Here is a 23,268-nt window from a genome sequence, read left to right on the forward strand (position 1 = left end):
TAGGCTTTTATCCATATGAAACAGGTTGAGGGATACTAAGCTAGGCTTCGGTAATATGAGAAGAATTACAGGTTGGTAGAGTTTAGCAGCTCAGATAAAAATAAATAAATAAAAATTAAAACAGTATCAAATGGACTGAGTTGTTTTTTCTTTCAGCGTTTATGAGAGAATTACCAAGAGATTTGGTAACAAAGAGCTAAACTTAGCACTGTATTTCCCTGCTAATGATCCGTTTAACTCTGCTGTCTTTGTCTAAGGAAGCTAATTAAACTCATTCATTTAAAGGAAGGGGTGGTTGGCTGCCTGCTGCCTGTTCCTCTGGGTGTGTAGAACGGTCCATTTTCTTCCCCAGAACTCATACAGCCAATAAGGCTGTCTGCTAGCTGGCATGAGAGAATTGGGCAGTTAGTGTTCCCATGCCCTGAAACATCTAAACTTCAGGTATTTTTCGGATATTAGCCTACTCTCTCAGAAAATTACTGTACAGGCACATTATTGCTACAGTGTAAATGTACCTTTAAAGTCCAGTTGTGTTCCCTAAAAGTACAATACATACTCTTCTCCAGAAGGAGGGGTGAATATTTGTGATATTTAATTATATAACAGTGTAAAATAAGCCCTGGGGATTAAATGATGAGTATGAAATCAACACAATTTTAAAATCTACATTTAATATAGAATATGGTACAATTATGTCCCCTAACTGAATGTACTGAATATGTACCACAACACAGTGGCAGCAAAATGTACCACTACAGCTCTGGGGTCAGTACCACCCCATCAAAGTCACTCTGGATACGTGGGTCTGCAATATGCCACAAATGTAAATGTAACACAAACAAACATAAATGTACAGTGAGGAAAATAAAGCTCTGAAGTGAGTTAATGTGGCTTTATATCAGTGTATCATTTTATCACCGTTGAATGTTTTGTCTCACCTTCAGCAGCAGCTGGTACTTCATGATTCTCTGCACAGGTTTGATGAGGAGATCGTTGAGTTGCAACCTGTGACCGAGCTGCTGTTTCAACTCCTACACACACACGCACACACACACACACACACACACACACACACACACACACACACACACACAGGTATCATTCAGTGACATTTATAGTACCCATTACAGTAAATTTCAAAGAATACCACCTTATTCCAGTTTTTCAAAGAGTCATATATTTGCTTTCGGATTCAGAAAATATTCCCAACCCCCAGTGGCAATAAAATTCTAGTGCTGAGACAAACACATTAACGGCACTTAAAGCTGACAACTGCACATCCCATCATTTCCTCTGTTCCTAGAATTGATAGGGTCTGGCCTTGTCTGCCGGGGGTGATTAATTTAGGAAACTTTATTGGATTTAACCCTATAATGTCTGGAATAAATAAATATTTTGAATATATTCCGTTACTATTTTGGAGATACATGTTTATGATGACACTTAACTGATGACACTTACTTCAAAATAGGTTTCGATGTATTCCGACACTATGTGCTCTGACTTGGGCTTGTTTTGACAGTACACCACATACATGTGAAGACGCCTCTCCTGAGAAATAAACAGAGCGCAAGAACATTAGTTCTCATAATATTTATTTATTATTATTTACTATAGAAGAGAGAGAGAAGTTTTCGTTGTATATATGATCCAGCAATGATATGAATGAGACCATTAAAAATGAGAGCTTCTGTGTCCTGCAGTGTGTGTAGAACTCTTTTGGGACGGTTGTTGAAACTGACAATGTGGCACCTGCAGTTCCAACTACAATATTTTTCACCTGCTGCTACTGTTTTGCACATTTAATATGATTAGAAACAGGTGGTCACCAGACTTATAAAAGTGAACAAAAACACACTGCGATCAGATATACCGTCATGAGAAGAGCACTTTCTAGCCTGTCAGGTTTGGTAGGCGGAGCTAAATGAATGAGCACTATAGGACAAAGTGGACAATAGTGTTTTAATGTGCAATATAAAGAAAGACAACTGTCCAAACAGTAAATATGACACCGACTTTGAGGTGACACAGACTTTCTCTCTTATAAATAAATGCACCTGTTATGGACATGTGACATGGAGAGAGAGAGAGAGAGAGAGAGAGAGAGAGAGAGAGAGAGAGCCTACAGCCATCTGCTGGAGGAGCTGCAATTTGTTTTGAAATGAGCCTGTTGTGTTTAAAACAGTCTCTCTTTGCAGTGAGAGCATTGCACTGTGACTAAGAGGATAGAAGGAGAGGAAGAGGGAGAGAGATTAAGAAAGTGTGCAGAGATTGAGAGTTGGAGAGCAACAGAGAGAAAAAGAAATGTGGACAAATGTAACAATGTAAGGAAGAGGTACAGAAGGCATGTGAGAAAGAAAGAGAAGGAAAGAGTGACAGAAAGAGAGCAAGAGGGATAGACAAAGGAAGTGTGCCAAACAAAAAAGTAATGACAGAAGGAAAGTAAACAATTGAAAGACATTGATGGAATAAAAGATGAGTGAGATAGGGAAGAAAGAGCGAGTGTGTGAGAGAGAGAAAGAAAGAGAGAGAGAGAGAGAAAGAGTGAGAGAGAGAGAGAAAGAGAGAGAGACTGCATTACTAATTGAGCTCTGATACTGTAGTATGAGTATGAGGTCATGTATAATTTAGGCAGTTTATCCAGAATGTAACCAGACACTAGGGCGAGCTTTATTATACTATTACTGCAGCCAGGTACGGGGAGACAACACCTGGAATGATAACACACACACACACACACACACATACAATGTGTTGCCTGGAGACAATTCAGCAGGTTGGAAGGGAAGGTGACTTCTCAGCGCAGTCATGAATTTTCCATTGCAGGTCTGTTTATTTGTTTACATGTTGAAAGGGGAGTTCAACCCTACTGTCATCTTCAGACTCAATCTGCAGGATGTGCTTCCAGTGTGTTATGAATGTTCAAAGGACAATTTACACAAAACTCATAGTTAAAGTCATAGATTAAACCCCTAAAACTCATCTCTGATTTTCAAAATTAAAACACATCCAGCAGAACATTCAAACACTTCCCTAGCCACAACTCTACGTCTTTACCTTCATTCTGTAAACATGGATCTTTAAATACACAATCAGTCCATGCCTCTACCTACAACCCCTGTGTGACTCGCCTACAGCTCAAAAGCCCCGCCCCACAAGTGAACATGATTGGTTCCTTAGGTATTTGACGTGCAAAACTCTTGCCGTATAAACTCACGAGTCTCAGACATTGTCTGGAACATTGCAGCTTCAAAGTGGGAATTCTCAGCAATGGTGTTATCCCTGGATTATCCCTGAAGAGAGTTTTAATTGAGAGTAAAGATACCCTTAATAAAAGTCACTCCGGGTGACTGTCTGTGAGGAGCGTTGTGTGTTCTCTCTGTGTCTGCGTGGATTTCCTCCAGGTGACTATCTGTGTGGAGTGTGGTGTGTTCTCTCTGTGTCTCCGTGGGTTTCTTCTGGGTGATTGTCTGTGAGGAGTGTGGTGTGTTCTCTCTGTGTCTGCGTGGATTTCCTCCGGGTGACTGTCTGTGAGGGGCGTTGTGTGTTCTCTCTGTGTCTGCGTGGGTTTCCTCCGGGTGACTGTCTGTGTGGAGTGTTGTGTGTTCTCCCTGTGTCTGCGTAGGTTTCCTCCGGGTGACTGTCTGTGAGGAGTGTGGTGTGTTCTCCCTGTGTCTGCATGGATTTCCTTTCAGGTGACTGTCTGTGAGGAGTGTGGTGTGTTCTCCCTGTGTCCGTGCGGGTCTCCTCCGGGTGCTCCAGTTTCCTCCCACGGCTCAAAAATACATGTTTGTAGGTGGATTGGCAACTCTAAAGTGTCCGTAGGTGTGTGTGTGTGTGTGTGTGTGTGTGTGTGTGTGTGTGTGTGTGTGTGTGTGTGTTTGTGTGTCGCCCTGTGAAGGACAGGCGCCCCCTCCAGGGTGTGTTCCTTGGAGTCCAGGTAGGCTCTGGACCCACCGCGACCCTGAACTGGATAAGAATGAGTGAATGAATGAATATGATGTAGTGCATTATATACTTTATTTTTAATGAAATGACAAAGTTGCCATAATATACCAACTGAATTACAATTAAACAAAAACACTTTAAATCTTATTTCTACACTTAATACTTACTGCAATAAACTGCATAAAAAGACCAACATTTCTGGAAGTGAGAGGAGGAATGATGGGGCAGGTATAGACTAAAAACTTTTGTTCCCCTCCACACACTGTATGTTTTTCATTACGGCTGGACATCCCAGTCTACTTGTTTTCACAGTTTGACACCGCTCTTAGGCTTTTGTTACGAGTTTCTTTATTCCCCTCAAGCCTTTTTAAGTTAATTACCCAGAGGGCTCAGTTTTTATTAAAATAGAGAGGGCAGCTCAAGCCCCACATACAACCACACTGTAACCAGAGCCACTCACATTTAAGACTTTAATTAAACACCAGAAATAGCACAGCACATGCAGGTAATCAAGACATTAACACCAGTGTAATTCTATTTACAGTGTTTATGTCTACACTGAGCCCACCCCCAACAAACAAGCTCCGGCATGTCGGCCATTAGAGAAGTACTGCTCACATCCTGAGCTCCAGAAATAGTTGGGCTTTGTGCATGAAGTGCTGCTATCAAAGAGCTTTGCCTGTGTTTATTATTCCACCTCTTATTCCTGCCTGCTTTTTTGGGCCTGTTTTTTCCTTTGGGCTTCCTCACCCCACGAGTCGTCGTGAGCTAGAGGAACTGGGTGCTCTCTCTCTCTCTCTCTCTCTCTCTCTCTCTCTCTCTCTCTCTCTCTCTCACACACACACACACACACACATTACATAGAATGTGATGAATATCTAGACCACACGCATATCCAGACACTCAAGATGCAGGTTTGTTTTGATGTGGCAGGACTATATATGACTATATGTCTATATATCAACTCTATAAGGCCTAAAGTTCCTCATCCAAAATTTCTCCCGAAATCAAGCTTATTAAGAGAGTGTTGGCCCCACTATGGTAACAGCTTTTGATCTTCTAGGAAGCCTTTACACTAAATATTACAACATCTGATTGTATTCAGCCACATCTTTAGTGAGAGAGGTACTGATTTTGGATGATTAGTACTAACTCGACTCAAGAATATTAGCTGGAGCTGCATCGGTCAAGAGAACACAGTTCCACTGCCTAACAGCCCGATGCTCTGGAGACTACGACGGAGGTTTAGGGCCACAGCGGTAAAAAAAAAAAAAAAACAAGATTCTGAGAAAAAAAGTCGGAATAATTCTGAGAAAAAAAGTCGGAATAATTCTGAGAAAAAAAGTCAGAATAATTCTGAGAAAAAATCTCAGAATAATTCGCTGCGTATAATGGAGCAGACACAGTGTAAAAGTGTAGAACTCCGGCGCCCACGAGGCTCCATCGTGTTACGGCTCTGACTCGTACAAAAAACTAAAGCCTTTATGCATCTCAGTCAGGGGCTGCGTCATGTCGTGTGAATACGTTTAATAAATAATTCATGCATAAGGCTTTAGTTTTTTGTACGAGTCCAAGCCGTAACGCGATGGAGCTTCGTGGGCGCCGGAGTTCTACTCGTTCTGTATCCATCACTTTCGTGATCATTAATTGTATCGTGAAACTACATGCCCTGGGTTCGTGCACTGATTCAGGGTTTAAACACTAATCACACTGTGGCCCTGATGTGGAAGGGAAGAGTGTTTATTCCTGAAATCTATACCATAGCAGGACTTAAGCAACACATTGCATTCCACAGTTACACTGTGTCTGCTCCATTATACGCAGCGAATAATTCCGAGAAAAAAGTCGGAATAATTCTGAGAAAAAAGTCGGAATAATTCTGAGAAAAAAAGTCGGAATAATTCTGAGAATAAAAGTCGGAATAATTCTGAGAAAAAAAGTCGGAATAATTCTGAGAAAAAAAGTCGGAATAATTCTGAGAATAAAAGTCGGAATAATTCTGAGAAAAAAAGTCGGAATAATTCTGAGAAAAAAAGTCGGAATAATTCTGAGAATAAAAGTCGGAATAATTCTGAGAAAAAAAGTCGGAATAATTCTGAGAATAAAAGTCGGAATAATTCTGAGAAAAAAAGTCGGAATAATTCTGAGAATAAAAGTCGGAATAATTCTGAGAAAAAAAGTCGGAATAATTCTGAGAATAAAAGTCGGAATAATTCTGAGAAAAAAAGTCGGAATAATTCTGAGAAAAAATCTCGGAATTATTCGCTGCGTATAATGGAGCAGACACAGTGTAACTGTGGAATGCAATGTGTTGCTTAAGTCCTGCTATGGTATAGATTTCAGGAATAAACACTCTTCCCTTCCACATCAGGGCCACAGTGTGATTAGTGTTTAAACCCTGAATCAGTGCACGAACCCAGGGCATGTAGTTTCACGATACAATTAATGATCACGAAAGTGATGGATACAGAACGAGTAGAACTCCGGCGCCCACGAAGCTCCATCGCGTTACGGCTCGGACTCGTACAAAAAACTAAAGCCTTATGCATGAATTATTTATTAAACGCATTCACAGACATGACGCAGCCCCTGACTGAGATGCATAAAGGCTTTAGTTTTTTGTACGAGTCCGAGCCGTAACACGATGGAGCCTCGTGGGCGCCGGAGTTCTACACTTTTACACTGTGTCTGCTCCATTATACGCAGCGAATTATTCTGAGATTTTTTCTCAGAATTATTCTGACTTTTTTTCTCAGAATTATTCCGACTTTTTTTCTCAGAATTATTCCGACTTTTTTTCTCAGAATTATTCCGACTTTAATCTCGGAATCTTGTTTTTTTTTTTTTTTTTTTACCGCTGTGGCCCTAAACCTCCGTCGTAGGAGACCTCAGTGATCGCAAAGGGTGGGCTTTAAAGTAGCTTAATTCACTCAGTTTAAGGGGTGGTTTATATGCTATTTCTGAGGAGATTAGAAGACACTCCACTTGCATAAACAACAGAGAAGTCTAAGGAAAACAGATTAAAAACAAGTCTCTCTCACACACACACACACACACACACACACACACAGGCAGAGCTCCTGTTTCCATGTTTGAAGCTGCGCTGTAGCGTTAATTTTCTCTATTAAAGCTTGTGTCAGATGCTAAAGCTCTCCCTGAAACTTCTACTAAGCAAATTAAGAGACTAATTCAAAATCACCAAAACTACACTGAGATATTATAATAAAGTAAAAAAAGAAATTTCATCTCGCCAGTTTGTCATGAATATTTATCTCCACATCTCCACTTTTATCATTCATTCATTCATTATCTGTAAGCGCTTGTCCAGTTCAGGGTCGGGGTGGGTCTAGAGCTTACCCAGAATCACTGGGTGCAAGGCAGGAACACACCCTGGAGGGGGCGCCAGTTCTTCACAGGGTGACACACACTCACACAATCACTCCTACGGACACTTTTGAGTCGCCAATCCACCTACCAACGTGTGTTTTTGGACTGTGGGAGGAAACCGGGGCACCCGGAGGAAACCCACGCAGACACAGGGAGAACACACCAACTCCTCACAGACAGTCACCAGGAGGAGACCCACGCAGACTCAGGGAGAACACACCATACTCCTCACAGACAGTCACCCGGAGGAAACCCATGCAGACACAGGGAGAACACACCACACTCCTCACAGACAGTCACCCGGAGGAAACCAACGCAGACACAGGGAGAACACACCATACTCCTCACAGACAGTCACCCGGAGGAAACCCATGCAGACACAGGGAGAACACACCACACTCCTCACAGACAGTCACCCGGAGGAAACCAATGCAGACACAGGGAGAACACACTGTGTGACTGCGACACCACCTGCTGCACCACCGTGCCACCCAAATATAATATTATATCTGTTATATTACAACTATTATAACTGTTGGGTTTACATTTTTAAAGCAACACCACTAATATAAGTATAATTCCGTTGTGTTGATCTTACAGTGATCCACCTACCAGTGATGTGGGACTAAGACAGAGGGACAGCAAAACAGATAAACAAACAGAGTAAATAGATGAACAGATAGATAAACAGACAGGAAATATATGGTCATACGTGTTTTATGAAAAGCTGGGCCAATCTCTCTGGCTTTGCCACACACTTCTCCAGCTCACCCAGGAAATAACTAGAGAGAGAGAGAGAGAGAGAGAGAGAGAGAGAGAGAAAGAGAGAGAGAGAGAGAGAATTTGTATATAGAGCATATTGTCCAATTACCCCATTCATTAACATATTAAAGCAACACGAGGTAGAACTTTTACTTTATAATTACACTGAGCTGTAATAGGGAGAATAGGCTCAGCACTGCAGAAACTGCACTCTGTAAATTTTGGAGGTGGGCAGGAGGACCACACCCCTCTCCCCTTGATTTTGGGACAGTGCTGAAAAAGTGAATTACACTTTGCAACTGTTGGGGGTGCCCACGAGCAAAAAAAACAAAACAAAAAACAATCTTACCTAGTGTTGCTTTAACATTGAAGTGTGCCCAACATGATTACATTTTTATATTTTTAAAGTTTTAAAGAGATATGGGTGTGTATACGATAACACTCACTCTTTATGCCAGTCGTAGATTTGGTGGATGTTGCCAAACACTATTTTATCTTTTCCGTTCATGTCGTCCGGGACTCCTTTAGCGTTCATAGTGGCCATGTATCCCTGCAGAAGAGTCCAGAGAACAGTCAACACAGCTCATATAACACATCTCATCATCCCAGTCACACATACGCCAAGAAAACATTTACATTTCTTCAGATGGTTCCCCAACACAGACATCGAGCATTCCCTGCAATACAAGCTGTCAACAAAATGGCACTGATTTAAATTTGACATGTTACAAATGCTGCGGCTCGCCTCAGTTCAAATAGTGCATCATAGGAGAAGACTGAAACAAATCTCTTCCTCATCTGCTCCAAGATGTTTCTGGACTCACCCCAGTTCTCGTCATGTCTTTAATGCAGTGGAGAAACACTAAAACCACGACCTGGAATAAGGCTGTACATATTTTTAAGCATCTACCCTTTACCCTCTGACTTCTTAATACATCCACTGAAATGTAAACTCCAAATTTAAAAAATGAAGAACATACTTTGAATTTTTACTTGGTTTATTGACATAAAAACACAAATACACTGGTTTAAAACCTGTGGATATCTGCTTATCCAATATGTTTCATGGAATGAAGGGTATAACTAGGTACTTTATTGTCCTCTGCTTCAGTAACAGCTTCTATTCGTTGATGTGCATTCATTGATGGAACATTTCTGTAAGGATCTGATGGTGCTCAGTCATGTGAACATTAACGAGGTTTGGTGCCTATTAGAGCTGTAATTGATCATTATTTTGGCAGTCCACTATGTTGACTACTTTTTTTATTTGTCAACAAGTAAAGAATATACACAGATATTTAAGTCGGAATGGGGACGTGAGCTGCTGCATGTTTTAAAGCAAAATGGGGCAGTGAGATTGTAACTGGAACCTTTTCTAAAAAGACCTGCATGAACTGTAGATGGAGGGCAGGAAGTGATTTTATACACAGGGAACTCTCTCAAACGCTTTCGTAAAGCCTGTGATGTGCATTGTATACAGTCCTTAAAATAATTTGAACTGATAAATCATGAAGATCTTATATCACACATCAAATGCTGTTCATGAGGGAGAAAAAAAAGCAAGCGTTTGACTGAAAAAAGCTCACGAGCCTCAGTTTGTGGTCAGGATGAGTTCCATTTCCTGACCAGAAGCTTCTCGCTCAAATTTTGTTGTTTCTTATAGATGTTGTTTTAAATCTCTCACAAGGAACGGTCATAGCACCGACAAAACTGTGTAAAACACAGTACTCGCTTCTCACAACCACATGATTCTGAAGTCATTGCCAGATCCCATTCCAGATGAAATGCTGCATCAGGCTCCAGTATGTACCTGCCATGCCATTTAAGGTGGAACTGGAAAGCTAACCTGATTGTATGGTCTATATGGAGTATTTTATTTTGCACAGTTCTGTAGGCGTCCACTGGTGATGGACATAAAACCTAACATTACCTTAAGTAAACAACCGTAAAATTAATGACACTTTGCAGCACTGAATGATTTTGTTGCTCAGTTAATCTACAGAAACGTAAACGTGAACCACATGTCATTGAGGAGCACTTTGGTCCTGAGGTTGACCCCATTATTTTTTAAAATAAAGGTGTTATTGTGTTGAAGGATCTGAAGAAGACTTCTATTACTGCCTGCAGCTAATCTTACAGTTCAGTTTAAAAAAATCACTCTCTAGAACATAAACATTGCTTCCAACATATCTAGTGATTTTCTGTTTCTACATTTCTCGTATAATATCGTGTTAACCAACGCTAAACAGGATCCTCGCCTCAGTCCCCTTCATTCTGTTCATTTCAGTCCTCATACGTGCCCCAGCGCTGCCCCAACTGGCGGTGATCATTGGTCCAAATCAACCGCAAAATCTAAGAAGGAACACCGTATGCTTTGAATTCACAAAGACTTCACGTCAAAACTTTCCCTTGTATAGCGCTAGGAGCTCGGGAATGTTGCGTTGCAATTACGTAAGAAAAGAAGACTTCCTTACAGTGGCGCAGAGAGCGAGTGAATACGGAGCTCTGCCATTGTGTCAGGAGAGTTTCATCGGTGCAGCGCTTCTCCTGAGACTGTAAGTGGTTTTAAAGACAAAATGTGAAGTCATTTTACATGTTTACGGTGGTTTAAAAAGCCAAGTGTGGCAGGGCGCCGTGCTCCAGGTTTAAAAGGGCAGGGCGTGTTTGGGACAGCGAAAGTTTGAGTCTAAACGGCCGATCGGTGCTTCAGCCAAAGGGATTTAATGACACATCAACATTGAAATTTCAAATCAACAAATTTTTAAAATCAATGATGAATTTTTATAATAAAATTTTTATAATCACTCCGGTTTCCTCCCACAGTCCAAAAACACACGTTTGTAGGTGGATTGGCGACTCAAAAGTGTCCATAGGTGTAAGTGTGTGTGTGTGTGTGTGTGTTGCCCTGTGAAGGACTGGAGCCCCCTCCAGGGGGCCCAAGAAAAAATTTAGCCGTTGATTCAAGGTTGAAATGACGTAATGACTGCCGTCTAATCAACGTTCTCTTAAGGTTGAAAATGAAAGTTGAAAAGACGTCCAAACACAGACATTGAAAAGACGACTATTAGACGTATTTTGGACGTCCATTGACGTTAATAATTGGTCCCGAAATAAATTACTTGTATAAAACGCGTTTTGGACGTCCACTGACGTTATCGAATGGTCACCACTTGATAACTAACTTAAGATGGATTTTGGACGTCCATTGGCATTTAAAATATGTCCTTGACGGACAGACTACTTTTAGACCTATTTTGAACGTCCAGGGACGTTCCTTGTTTACTGGGTGTGTTCCCACTTTGCGCCCAGTGATTCCAGGTAGGCTCTGGACCCACCACGACCCTGAACTGGATAAGGGTTACAGATAATGAATGAATGAATTAACTTTTATAATCACTGCAGCCCTAGTGCTGAAGATAAAAAAAGCCACTACAACACATCCCTTTGGCACTGACTGTCGCTCCATCACTTCCAAAAATACAGTTCTACTGCTTCTCAGCTAGTGCTGGGTAGGCTTTATACCCCTCTGGACACCACTGGGCAATGAGCATGGTTACCTCAAAATCATGTGCTGCTGTTGTCTCATTTTATTCTATGATTTCCTGTCAGATAGAGTGCAACCAAGAATAATCCCATTTGCAGGATATGGAGAATAATCCCATTTGCAGGATATGGAAACTAAAAGATGTTTTTATTTATATTTTTTTCCAGTGCAACTGGGACTCTGTAGCTCACCTCCACGATGAGTCCCAGGTCGACGACATACAGTTTCTCTGTTTCAATCAGCTCTTTCAGCACATACCTACAGTGAGAGGAGGAGAGGTGTTTGATGTGAAAATAATGCTGCCAGCTTCGCTTTTCAGTGAGGGGAGATAAGAGTGTTATGGATGTAGCATGCAGAACATTTCAATTAGGCTCTTAACACACAATGTGGCAAATATTTATGGAAGAGAGAAGGCCTTATTTAACCACAGAGTTCAAACAGGGACAAGGCTGTGGAACGTTTTACTGCATTCAGGTTCCATATTAGGGCTGCATCTTGTGGGCTGAGTTATCTTATGTTTATTCTGACAGTTAATGGTCATTGATGATCAGTGTAATCTAGTCATCTGTGATTGTAAAAGGGCAAACATCAAGATCAGACATGAAGTAATAAATTGAAAAGTATGGGGTTTAAACGAATAACGGAGAGGGGCTTTAATCATGATTGCCCCTTTTTAATAGGCATTTATGCACACGTACATGCTCTTCTCTAAGGCACTCCTCCTCTCCTCCTCGCCGTCTATGGTGGCAGATGATTGGCTGGAGGTGTCATCCACCAGCACTGAGCCACTGTCTTCCAGCTGCAGGTTGGAGAATTGGGTGTTCTGTGGAGACAGAGAGAAAACAAAGTGATGAAACTGTTATGAAATGCATTAGAGAGCGAGAGAGAGAGAGATGTGAGCTCCTGTTGTCTTGCTGTAATGGAGCAGGTTGCCTAGGTGACGGCAGAGGAGCGTTCAGGCTTCCGTTGGTGACAGTGACTGAATGATAAGAGGCATTCAGTGTTTCCCAATAATTATGACACCATGAGAGAGGGCGAGAGAGAGAGAGAGAGAGAGAGAGAGAGAGAGAGAGAGAGAGAGAGAGAGAGAGAGAAATAAAGTGGGAAGTAGGGGAACAAGCAAGAGATGGATGAAGAGAGTGAGAGAGACAGCACTGGAAGGAGGGAGAGAGTGGGAGACAAAGGGAAATAAGCACAAAAAAAGATGTCAGAAAGCCTCTTGTGAGCAAGCCAAAGGTGACAGTGGCAAGGAAGAAACTCTGGGAGAAACCAAGACTATAATGGGGACCCATCCTCCAGAAATAAACAGTAGGCTTCCTAACCAGTGTTTCACACGCCAGTTCCAGGGGGTCTTTATACCCACCCCCAGCCATCTCTCAGCATTGGGCTAACTTATAGCCAGAGTGTTTCAGTATGTTTTATGGTTCTGTGAATGTTATACAAGCTTGTGTTCACAGGTCCACAGAAGGTGCACCCTGATGCACCTCCATACAACGAGTGTCTACATATTTCTGGATATGAATCATATTTAACCCTAGGCATTTAAGGTAAGTGGATACAGCCCCAACTACTGCCTTAAACTGTAGTATTCTGAAAGTTCTGTGTGTACTGTTTTTAGGCCATTGTTCGTGTTCCTGAAGATGACTGTCCATGTTGCTGGGTGGTGTAATGTGCTGATAGTGTGGAAGTACACGGAAGTTCCTGTCTTTGTTGTTAACACATTTTTCAAAGTTAGCCTCAGGAATCAGTTAATTTCCCTCAAAACGGTGAAGAGAGAGGAATATAAATGTGACGTCAGTCTGGTAATAAGGATAATATGAGCAGAGCTGGGAGAGAAGCATTACTCAAGAATCAAAAGACTAAGCCAACCAACTGCAGAAAGTCCTTTAATCAGTCGCTAAAGCTGCCGTTCCTCTGCAGCCCTTCCAGTTTTCATCACCTCTTCCCATCCGGAATGTCTCACACCTACTGCCAGAAAGGTTTGCTCATGCCAGCTTACAGAATAATATCCAAAAGAAGCTAGACACCCCTTAAAATGAAAGGATTCAGCAGTTTCACACACCCCTACTGCTGATACAGGTTATAAACTGCACACACAGCCATTTAATCTCCTTGGAAAAAGAGCTGGCGATGGAATGGCAGTAGAACTGGAACGTTAGATCATCATGCATAAGGCCAAGTGTTGGCAGGTATGGTATAAAAGCCCATACTGGACTGGGGAGCAATGAAGCAAAACTGACCTGTCTGTGCTCCAACCATGACTGCGCTCTTTCACAGTTGGAAAAGATTTATTTACAGAGCTGTTACAACTAACTGTGAGGTTCACTATCAAGATTCCAGTTTGAAACACATCTGCCATGGGGCGCTATTCAGGTTCCTCAATCATTTTCAACACCTTTGAAAAAGCACGCCCAGATAGCAATGAATGTTTGGACCAAATGTGGCCCACATCTACAGTTCTCTTATGGCTCTCAATTGGTCCTGAATGACATTGACTCAGGGTGAGTCTGGTTGCCTGCATTCTTTGGAGCGATGGAGCTTTGTTCAGTACCACTGGGAAATGGAGTTCCTAATTTCACAGGAGGGCGGCACAGTGGTGCAGCAGGTAGTGTTGCAGTCACACAGCTCCAGGGACCTGGAGGTTGTGGGTTCGACTCCCGCTCCGGGTGACTGTCTGTGAGGAGTTGGTGTGTTCTCCCTGTGTCCGTGTGGGTTTCCTCCGGGTGACTGTCTGTGAGGAGTTTGGTGTGTTCCCCCTGTGTCTGCGTGGGTTTCCTCCGGGTGCTCCGGTTTCCTCCCACAGTCTAAAAACACACGTTGGTAGGTGGATTGGTGACTTAAGTGTGTCCGTAGGTGTGAGTATGTGTTGCCCTGTGAAGGACTGGCGCCCCCTCCAGGGTGTGTTCCCGACTTGCGCCCAATGATTCCAAGTAGGCTCTGGACCCACCGTGACCCTGAACTGGATAAGCGCTTACAGATAATGAATGAATTTCACAGGAGGGCAAACTACCAGATAACCATTTTCTATGAAATCAGATTTGTGCCAAAAACAAATCACACAAAAGCTGGATAATTTCTGATTCCATAGTTTTCCACTGAATTGGTTTGATTTCCATTTGCACACATAATGTTGAACATTTAGGTGCATTTTTGCCCTTTTCACATATGAACTCTGGTAAAACTCTAAAGTAATTGTAGAGTGTAGAGTACCGGAGATGCCCTGGAGTGGTACTTTCACACATATCGCGTACAGCAGGAGATTTTCTTTGTCAGATGCATTCTCGCAGTGGGAAATGTTGCGTGTGCTTTAGGCATGAGGTGGCGCCTGTGCAGGAAATACTCCTGAACCTTAGCAGCTCCGTTCACATATGAGCTCACTTAGACTTCACCCAGCGTACTAGGAGACCAGCAGGATAATGTCCACATGAAGTCTGGGACAATTGCTGCAGGTGTTTGTGTTCACATACAGCTCTCCCAAGTAAACTCTGGAACATTTCTGGGTCCCCGGGCATTTGTTAAATACAATATAAACAGATTCCAGAACCCAAAAGGTTTGTTCCCAGCTGGAACCAAAGAACCGTGATGATGTCTGTGGGTGTGTCAAGGACATGAAAAAGGCACATTCACTTTTATAAAATGTTTTTTCTCTGTGCTCTTTATCTTAAACCATAACAACAAATGGCAATTGTGGAACTGTAATATGATCTTAGTAATACACATGAGGTCTGTGCTGTAATGTGAGATATTGGCACTGGTGCACTGATCTTCTGGGACTGCAGCACACCAGTGACAGGATCTCAAATTGTAGCACACCCTCTTGTTTTTTTCTTAATTAACACTCTTCAGTACCGAAGAGAGGTATAAATTGGATGTCCACATCAAGGCCAGAATATCAGTCCTCAGCATCCTCTCAAGCAACCCCCAACACTCTGCACAGGACCTGGGAGCAACAGCAGATTCCCAAACTCTGAAAATACAGAAACACTCAGGCTCTCCATTGCTGTGCTTCTGTTACTTTGAGTAAATTCAAAGCATGTCCTGGGGTGCCATGGAACTGTTTGGGGCTTTAAAGTCAAGAAAAAAATATAATGCACACAGACATTCCTGCACTGATGCTGCGATTGAGAACATAGCTCTATTCGCCATCCCCTGGGCTTCTGTCTCTCTCTCTCTCTCTCTCTCTCTCTCTCTCTCTCTGTTCATTACTGAGAACTTTTCTAGGAAAGGCCTTTGCCTTCAGCATCCTCCTCTTCAGATTTGTGCAGAGTGAAACATTTCAAATCAATTTCACTTCTCTTTACTTCACCTTACTGCCTCGGAGGGTTTTAACATGCAACTGGTGTACGATCACCATCTAAACCGACACTGTGGGTAGAAATGAGCTTCACACTGACACAGCCCGGGCAGATATCAGGTAAATACTAGACATGCATTCAGAAGGACTACAAGACTGTGGTATAGAGATGCTAAACACACTTTGCTGAGGGTGAATAGAGGCTTGAAGTACAAACAGATATGTGATTTGTGGTACACTTATGATAAATTGGGTTATTCTGTATTTCAATGCACTGCAAACAAAACCACACTAAGCATTGTTGCATTGTTGTGTGGTAGAATGTTGCACTGTGTTGTATTTTTTTGTGACACTGTTTTGCTTTGGTGGGTTCGATTCCCGCTCCGGGTGACTGTCTGTGAGGAGTTGGTGTGTTCTCCCCGTGTCAGTGTGGGTTTCCTCTGGGGGCTCCGGTTTCCTCCCACAGTCCAAAAACACACGTTGGTAGGTGGATTGGCGACTCAAAAGTGTCCGTAGGTGTGAGTGTGTGAGTGAATGTGTGTGTGTGTCTGTGTTGCCCTGTGAAGGACTGGCGCCCCCTCCGGGGTGTATTCCCGCTTGCGCCCAATGATTCCATGTAGGCTCTGGACCCACCGCGACCCTGAACTGGATAAGCGGTTACAGATAATGAATGAATGAATGAATGAATGGTTTGCTTTGATTTGTGCTGCATTGTATTCCACAAGGTAGGTTGCATTTGCTACATTGTATTATATTACGCTTCACTGTGATTCATTGGGCTGTGATGTTGGGCAGCACTAGGTTTAATTGTGCTTCCCTGTGTGTGATATTGTATCGATTTATATTACATTGGGTGTGTTTCTGTGTGTGGTACTGTGTTGTTTGGTATGGAATAGTGCTGGGGCATCCTTCACTGGGCTACATTGGATTGCATCATGCTGCAAAAACTAATTAATTTGCGCTGTCCCACCTTGATTTGAACTGTGGTATGCTGTATTGCTTTTTATTATTTATGATTATGTTATTTATGTGGTTCAGTGTGTTGCATTTACCCTTAGTTGCATTATGTTGTGTTGTGCTGTATCGTTTGGGACTGCATTGCATTATTTTCCATAGGGCTACATTGGATTGCATCATGCTACCAAGTAGTTCAATGTACAGCATTAAGCTGCACTGTCCCAAGCTGCATTGTTTATGTTGCAGTGCTTTATAATATTATTTGTGCCAATTGTAATTCAAAATCCAAAGTTCTCCTGCTCTTGTGTAATTTTGTACAAACTGTTAAACCTAAAAATGGACAGGTTTGAATATAGAAGCAGGCGAAATGAGTTTTCTCCATCGGGATGCTGGGCGTACTCTTCGTAGTTAAGTGAGGAGCTCAGTGATTAGCTCGAAAGTAGAGTCGCTGCTTCTTTGCATTGAGAGGAACCATGTTGCCACCACAACCCTGAAATGGATCAATTGGAAAAGAAGATAAACGAAGTTCCATTAAGGCGCTACAAAAGCATGTGCTCCATTATGCAAAACTATATGGCTTCACTGTATTATACCATGCCACTGTTTCACATTGCATTGAACTGTGCCATGTTGTGTGTTGCAGTGAGTGCTTCCCTACTCAGCTGACAGGTTTTTTGGCTGCTTTGATCACTTCCAGATGTGCTCTGACTTAGTCCAAAGGAGACATCCCTCTCCTTTCACGTTCCATGTTTTATTTGCAGGCCTTGTTTTTCTACCCAGAAGCCCACTTTCCCTGCTCGAACATTTTTAATAAAACACTGGGATCAGGGCTTGTTGTTCTTCCTGCAGGAAATTATGCTAAAGTTAGGTACAGTGAAGCGGAGGACATCCCCACATCGGTCCCTCGTTTCTTTTTCTGTCTGGAATGAGAAAACTCAAGAGAATTGAACCCTCAGCACTTTCCCACTTTGCTAGAGAAGGATAGCGTCAGAATGAAAGGCAAGAACTGACATAAAACACACCGGTTTAAACATTCAGAGTCCCATTTGGATCGGTGTGGGTGTGTGTGTGTGTGTGGGGGGGGGGGGGGGGGATTGCTGAAGCGATTATATATTCATTCAGGAATTTTCCATTAGCCAGCAAACAATAAACTCACGCTGGAGCTCTAGGGCCTGCAGAACAAAGGCAGGTAAAGAACTCTGAGGAATGAAGCACTTCATCAAGGACAGGACAGTGCAAAGTCCAGTATAAACACAGAGTGCACACAGAGAGCTGTGGATAGAGGCTAAAAGCAAGCGGCCTTGATTTCTGTAATTTACAAAAATAACCAGGAAATATTCATGAGGGTAGGACCCATGAGAGGCTGACCTGAATACTCTAATCTTCTCTCGCTCTCTCTCAGCTCTTCCCATCTCTGTTTCAGGGTTAATAGGTAATGGGTGAGATTTTGATATGACCCCCACGCATTTTATCCCATTTAATCTTCTTCTAAATGTACATCACTGTTCTCTTTATCTCTCCCACTCACTCACTCCCTCACAATCAAATCACACACACTACTTCTTTCCACTAAATATCATATCATTCCAGCATTAGCAGAGATGGGGCATATTATATTTTGCAAACCTGAGTCCAGTGCTTATTTATTATATTTCTGAGGACAAGGCAGACACAGTGACGTACAATTCAAGGTTTGAACCCCAAGTTTTACAAATGTAAACGTGCAAGTATGAACTTGTAAATACACTGCTCAAAAAAATAAAGGTAACACTTAAACAACACAATGTAACTCCAAGTCAATCACACTTCTGTTAAGTGTGGAAGCAACACTGATTGTGAATCAGTTGTTCACCTGCTGTTGTGCAAATGGAACAGACAACAGGTAGAAACGAGAGGCAATAAGCAAGACAATCTTTATAAAGGAGTGGTTCTGCAGGTGGTGACTCTCTGTTCTCATCCTTTCTGGTTGATGTTTTAGTCACTTTTGCATTTTGTCAGTGCTCTGACCCCTAGAGGTAGTGTGAGATGGTGTCTACAACCCACAGACGTTGCTCAGGTACTGCAGCTCATCCAGGATGGCACATCAATGCGAGCTGTTTTAAGGTTTGCTGTCTGTTAGCACAGTGTCCAGAGCATGGAAAAGATACCAGGAGACAGGCCAGTACACCAGGAGACGTGGAGGGGGCCGTAGGAGGGCAACAACCCAGCAGCAGAACTGCTACCTCCTCCTTTGTGCAAGGAGGAACAGGAGGAGTAGTGCCAGAGCCCTGCAAAATGACTTCCATCAGGTCACTAATATCCATGCTTCTGTGTAAACTGTCAGAAACAGACTCCATGAGGGTGGTATGAGGGCTTGTGCTTACAGACCAACACCGTGCAGGGCGACTGGCATTTGCCAGAGAACACCAAGTTTGGCAGAATCGCCGTTGACCCCCTGTGCTCTTCATGGATGAGAGCAGATGTGACAGATTCTGGAGACTCCATGGAGAACGTTATGTAGCCTGCAACATCCTCCAGCACAAACGGTTTGGCAGTGTCAGTAATGGTGTGGGGAAGCATTTCTTTGGAGGGCCGCACAGCCTTCCATGTGCTAGCCAGAGGTACCCTGACTGCCATTAGGTACCGGGATGAGATCCTCAGACCCACTGTGAGACCATAAGCTGGTGCAGTTGGCCCTGGGTTTGTTCTAGTGCATGACAATGCTTGGACTCATGTGGCTGAAGTGTGTCAGCAGGTCCTGCATGATGAAGGCATTGATGCTATGGACTGACCTGAATCCAATCAAACACATCTGGGACATCATGTCTCGTTCCATCCATCAACACCATGTTGCACACAGACTGTCCAGGACATCCCTCAGGAGAACATCCACCACCTCATCAGGAGCATGCCCAGGCGTTGTAGGGTGGTGAGCCTCCTTTTGAGCCTCATTTTAATTTGTCTTGAGAAATTTCCTCTGAAGTTGGATCAGCCTTTAATTTGATTTTCCACTTTTATTTTGAGTATGATTCCCAACCCAGACCTCCATGGGATAAAAAGTTTGATTTGCATTGATCATATTAATGTTAATTTGTTCTCAACGCATTCCAATATGTAATGAATGAAGTTTTACAACTGGAATATTTCATTCATTGAGATCAAGGATCTGTTATTTTAGTGTTCCTTTTCTGAGCAGTGTATATTTTGACTGCAATCAATCAAATGTGTTTTGCAAATAGTGTATTACCCCTTATAAAAAAAACTGCTGTACATTTTTAAATTGCCTTTTATTTACAATGAGATCTGAAGTGACAGCATCTTATCGGTCATGCACTCTGAAAGTGACACAGCGACCACTCACTTCGGTTCCTACTGAAGATTTGTTCTTTCCTCAAAACGAAGGAGAGACCCATAATTACTGCGTAAGGACTTGTATAAAGTTTAAGTAAAGCCTACAGTATGTTTTGTTGTTTATTACGACTGAATGTGTAAATAATATTTGCTTTGAATAGAAGTAGAGCTACTTTTTTGCTAATTTTGATAAATTACATTATGCTCAAATTGCACTTGATATTTGAGTTAACTGAAAATAATATACAGTAGGTGTACGTTTGTAATTTCAGTGATTTTTGATAATAAAATAAAGTTCTGATAAAATATATTAAAAGTCATGTCATGGTTGTGATCCTTTTGTGAATAAAGCCTGCTCTTAAAGCTGGAGCTAAAAATGCTGAAAGTAAAAAATAATAGGACTCCAGCCAAGTTCTGCATATATTAAATTACTAAAGTGATTTTGTTTATTTGATTGGATCAAGAAACTTGAAAGATTTAATGATTTATTTGATTCTGGAACTGCTGTAAGACATTTGAAGCAACTCCCAACACCCAGCTCTCAGCATTATTGAATGTGTTTAGGATTATTAAGTTTGTGGGAAGGAGGAAATGCAACCAAGATCTGATACTGAACTTTGGAGGAGAGTAGATTTATTTGAAAGCAAGTGTTTCAGGAAAGAACTGAAGCTGGAATATAGGCAAGAGTGAGCCCCTACCAAATCCATATTGCAGTTAATGTATTGTCGCTGACACTAATGCGCTTCTTGACACTTAAAAAACAAAGTTTTGTCTGGAAATAAAGAACATTTTGCATGGTACGTAATATTTATATTATACATGGGAAAAGAACCCACAAACAAGCCTGGGTGCTTTTGTCTCAAGAGTCATGCATGCTTACAGCATGCAGCCTGGCAACACACACACACGCGCATAACATTGCATTTCCCAAATCACATGATACCCACACTGAAAAGTTTAGAGGTGAGGTTAGGAGAAATATCTGCTCTAATGTCTGAGGGAACACAGGGCATGAGGGACAAATACTAGTTATCACACAGCCACACATTTATGGATTTTAATCCCAGCAGAGCTTTGCACTCAGAACCTTAAGCTATGTACAAAGACAGAGGGTCTGACCCTGCACACCACGTGCACCCTGTCATCCTCCTAGCTCATAACATAACAGCACCAGGAGAACGTATTAATGCATTAACCCTGTGTTACCTCACACACTCTCTGCAAGACTCTCTGCATACAGGGTGGTGGACCTAGATGGAAATCACTATAGTTCCTTTATTTTTCTGTGAAGTTGATCTGAGGGTCATAATTACAGTTCACCAGTCGAGCGCTCTGAGTGTCTGTGATGCTGTAGTTGATGCTGATGACAGGTCAGCGAGACTGCAATTGCTCTAAAAGACAACACCCAGTAAGTAAGAGATTTAAGATTGACGTTGAGTGACGTCTGGAGCTGTGTTTGTTTTCCCTTGGCTCGAGCTGAATTGTGCGAGATGTGTGAGCTCAGGTGGCGCGTGTGAATTGTGTTTGATCAGTGTGTGTTCTCGCTCTTGGAGTCGGCGCTATAACAGGCAGCCTGGCGACTAATGACCCATCGTTCTGTCCCATCTGGTTCTTCTCACACAGCACTCTCTCTTTCTCTCTCTCTCTCTAATACACACAAACCACATCACTCCTCCAGCAGCCTTTCTCAGACCCTTAATCATCCAAATCTATCTACCACCATTCTCAGACCCTTCATCATCTCTCTCGCTTGTCTGTCTCTGGATCCCTTGAAACTTTTTTGGACCACACCTGATCAACACAAAGCTTCCTCTTGAATGAGAAACCCAGATGTTGCCTACGATGTCTACACACATCATGGCTTAAAGGTCTATAGAGTGTTTAACTCATCGTGTCCTAAGAGAGTCTAAAAGTCATCAGTCCTTATGTCTACAGAAAGTCTAGAGATTAACAGTCATCATTCGCAGCCTTTAAATCATCTGTACAGACTGCAAGATCTCTACACATGTTTCCTACAGAGGCCACACGTAGTCATGACACTGAGGGCCATCTGGCATTTGGCATTTCATCTCTGACTGGACTGACCTGTGTATAGCCCAGTAAGGTGCAGCCCTGTAAAGAATCAGATTGGAGACTGTGAGACTGTGGGACACCTGGAACATCTTCAGAGGACGGCAGGCCATCTCTCCACTCCTGCACACACACACACACACACACACACACACAAAAAGGTCAGACATGTCATATCATCCGTTCTTTGAAACAAATATATCTCCATATTTTTCCAGTTTTTGTTTGTAGAACAAAGCAGTTAAGATTTATATTTTATTTTTTAAAATATGAATTAATCTTTTTTAAAAATGAATCTTTTTATATTAAATATTAAAAATATTATTTTAACCATAAAAAAGGGGCAAGCGGTATTATTTTTACATTTTTTTCTATAAAGTGCAACTCACATCAGAAGAACAATCAAATTGCTTTGTTTGTCAGTTGTTGATCAGTTTATGCTCCACAGAGTGGGTCTCCCACATGGGGTGTGGTCATGTATGAAACAGTAAATCTTAGGTGACAATTGTCATTATACATTCATTCATTCATTGTCTTTAACCGCTTGTCCAATTCAAGGTCGGAATCACTGGGCGAAAGGGAACACACCCTGGAGGGGGCGCCAGTCCTTCACAGGGCAACACACTCTCACACCTATGGACAAATTTGAGTGACCAATCCACCTACCAAATGTGTGTATTTGGAACGTGGGAAGAACCGGAGTACACGGAGAGAACACACCAAACTCCTCACAGAAAGTCACCTGGAGCGGGACTTGAACCCACAACCTCCAGGTCCCTGAAACACCTGGTTGTAGACCACAATAATTTATGAGTATGATGTAGGGCCTCCTTTTGCGGCTAATACAGCGTCAATTCGTCTTGGGAATGACATATACAAGTCCTGCACAGTGGTCAGAGGGATTTGAAGCCATTCTTCTTGCAGGATAGTGGCCAGGTCTCTACGTGATGCTGGTGGAGGAAAACGTTTCCTGACT

General features: G+C 42.3%; 1 protein-coding gene across 1 annotated transcript in view; it reads right to left on the reverse strand.

Moving 5' to 3' along the window:
* The window catches only part of arhgef25a (Rho guanine nucleotide exchange factor (GEF) 25a), a 74,817-nt gene that overhangs the window by 11,375 nt on the left and 40,174 nt on the right, over positions 1 to 23,268 (reverse strand). The window contains exons 3-9 of the mRNA XM_066671099.1: positions 22,308 to 22,415; positions 12,340 to 12,464; positions 11,833 to 11,899; positions 8,544 to 8,647; positions 8,048 to 8,117; positions 1,462 to 1,551; positions 939 to 1,031 (exon numbers count right to left, since the gene is read on the reverse strand). Of these exons, the coding sequence (XP_066527196.1) occupies positions 939 to 1,031; positions 1,462 to 1,551; positions 8,048 to 8,117; positions 8,544 to 8,647; positions 11,833 to 11,899; positions 12,340 to 12,464; positions 22,308 to 22,415 (657 nt within the window). The remainder of the gene's footprint in view (positions 1 to 938; positions 1,032 to 1,461; positions 1,552 to 8,047; positions 8,118 to 8,543; positions 8,648 to 11,832; positions 11,900 to 12,339; positions 12,465 to 22,307; positions 22,416 to 23,268) is intronic.

This window comes from Hoplias malabaricus, chromosome 5 (genome assembly GCF_029633855.1).
Source record: "Hoplias malabaricus isolate fHopMal1 chromosome 5, fHopMal1.hap1, whole genome shotgun sequence".
Lineage (NCBI taxonomy): Eukaryota > Metazoa > Chordata > Actinopteri > Characiformes > Erythrinidae > Hoplias > Hoplias malabaricus.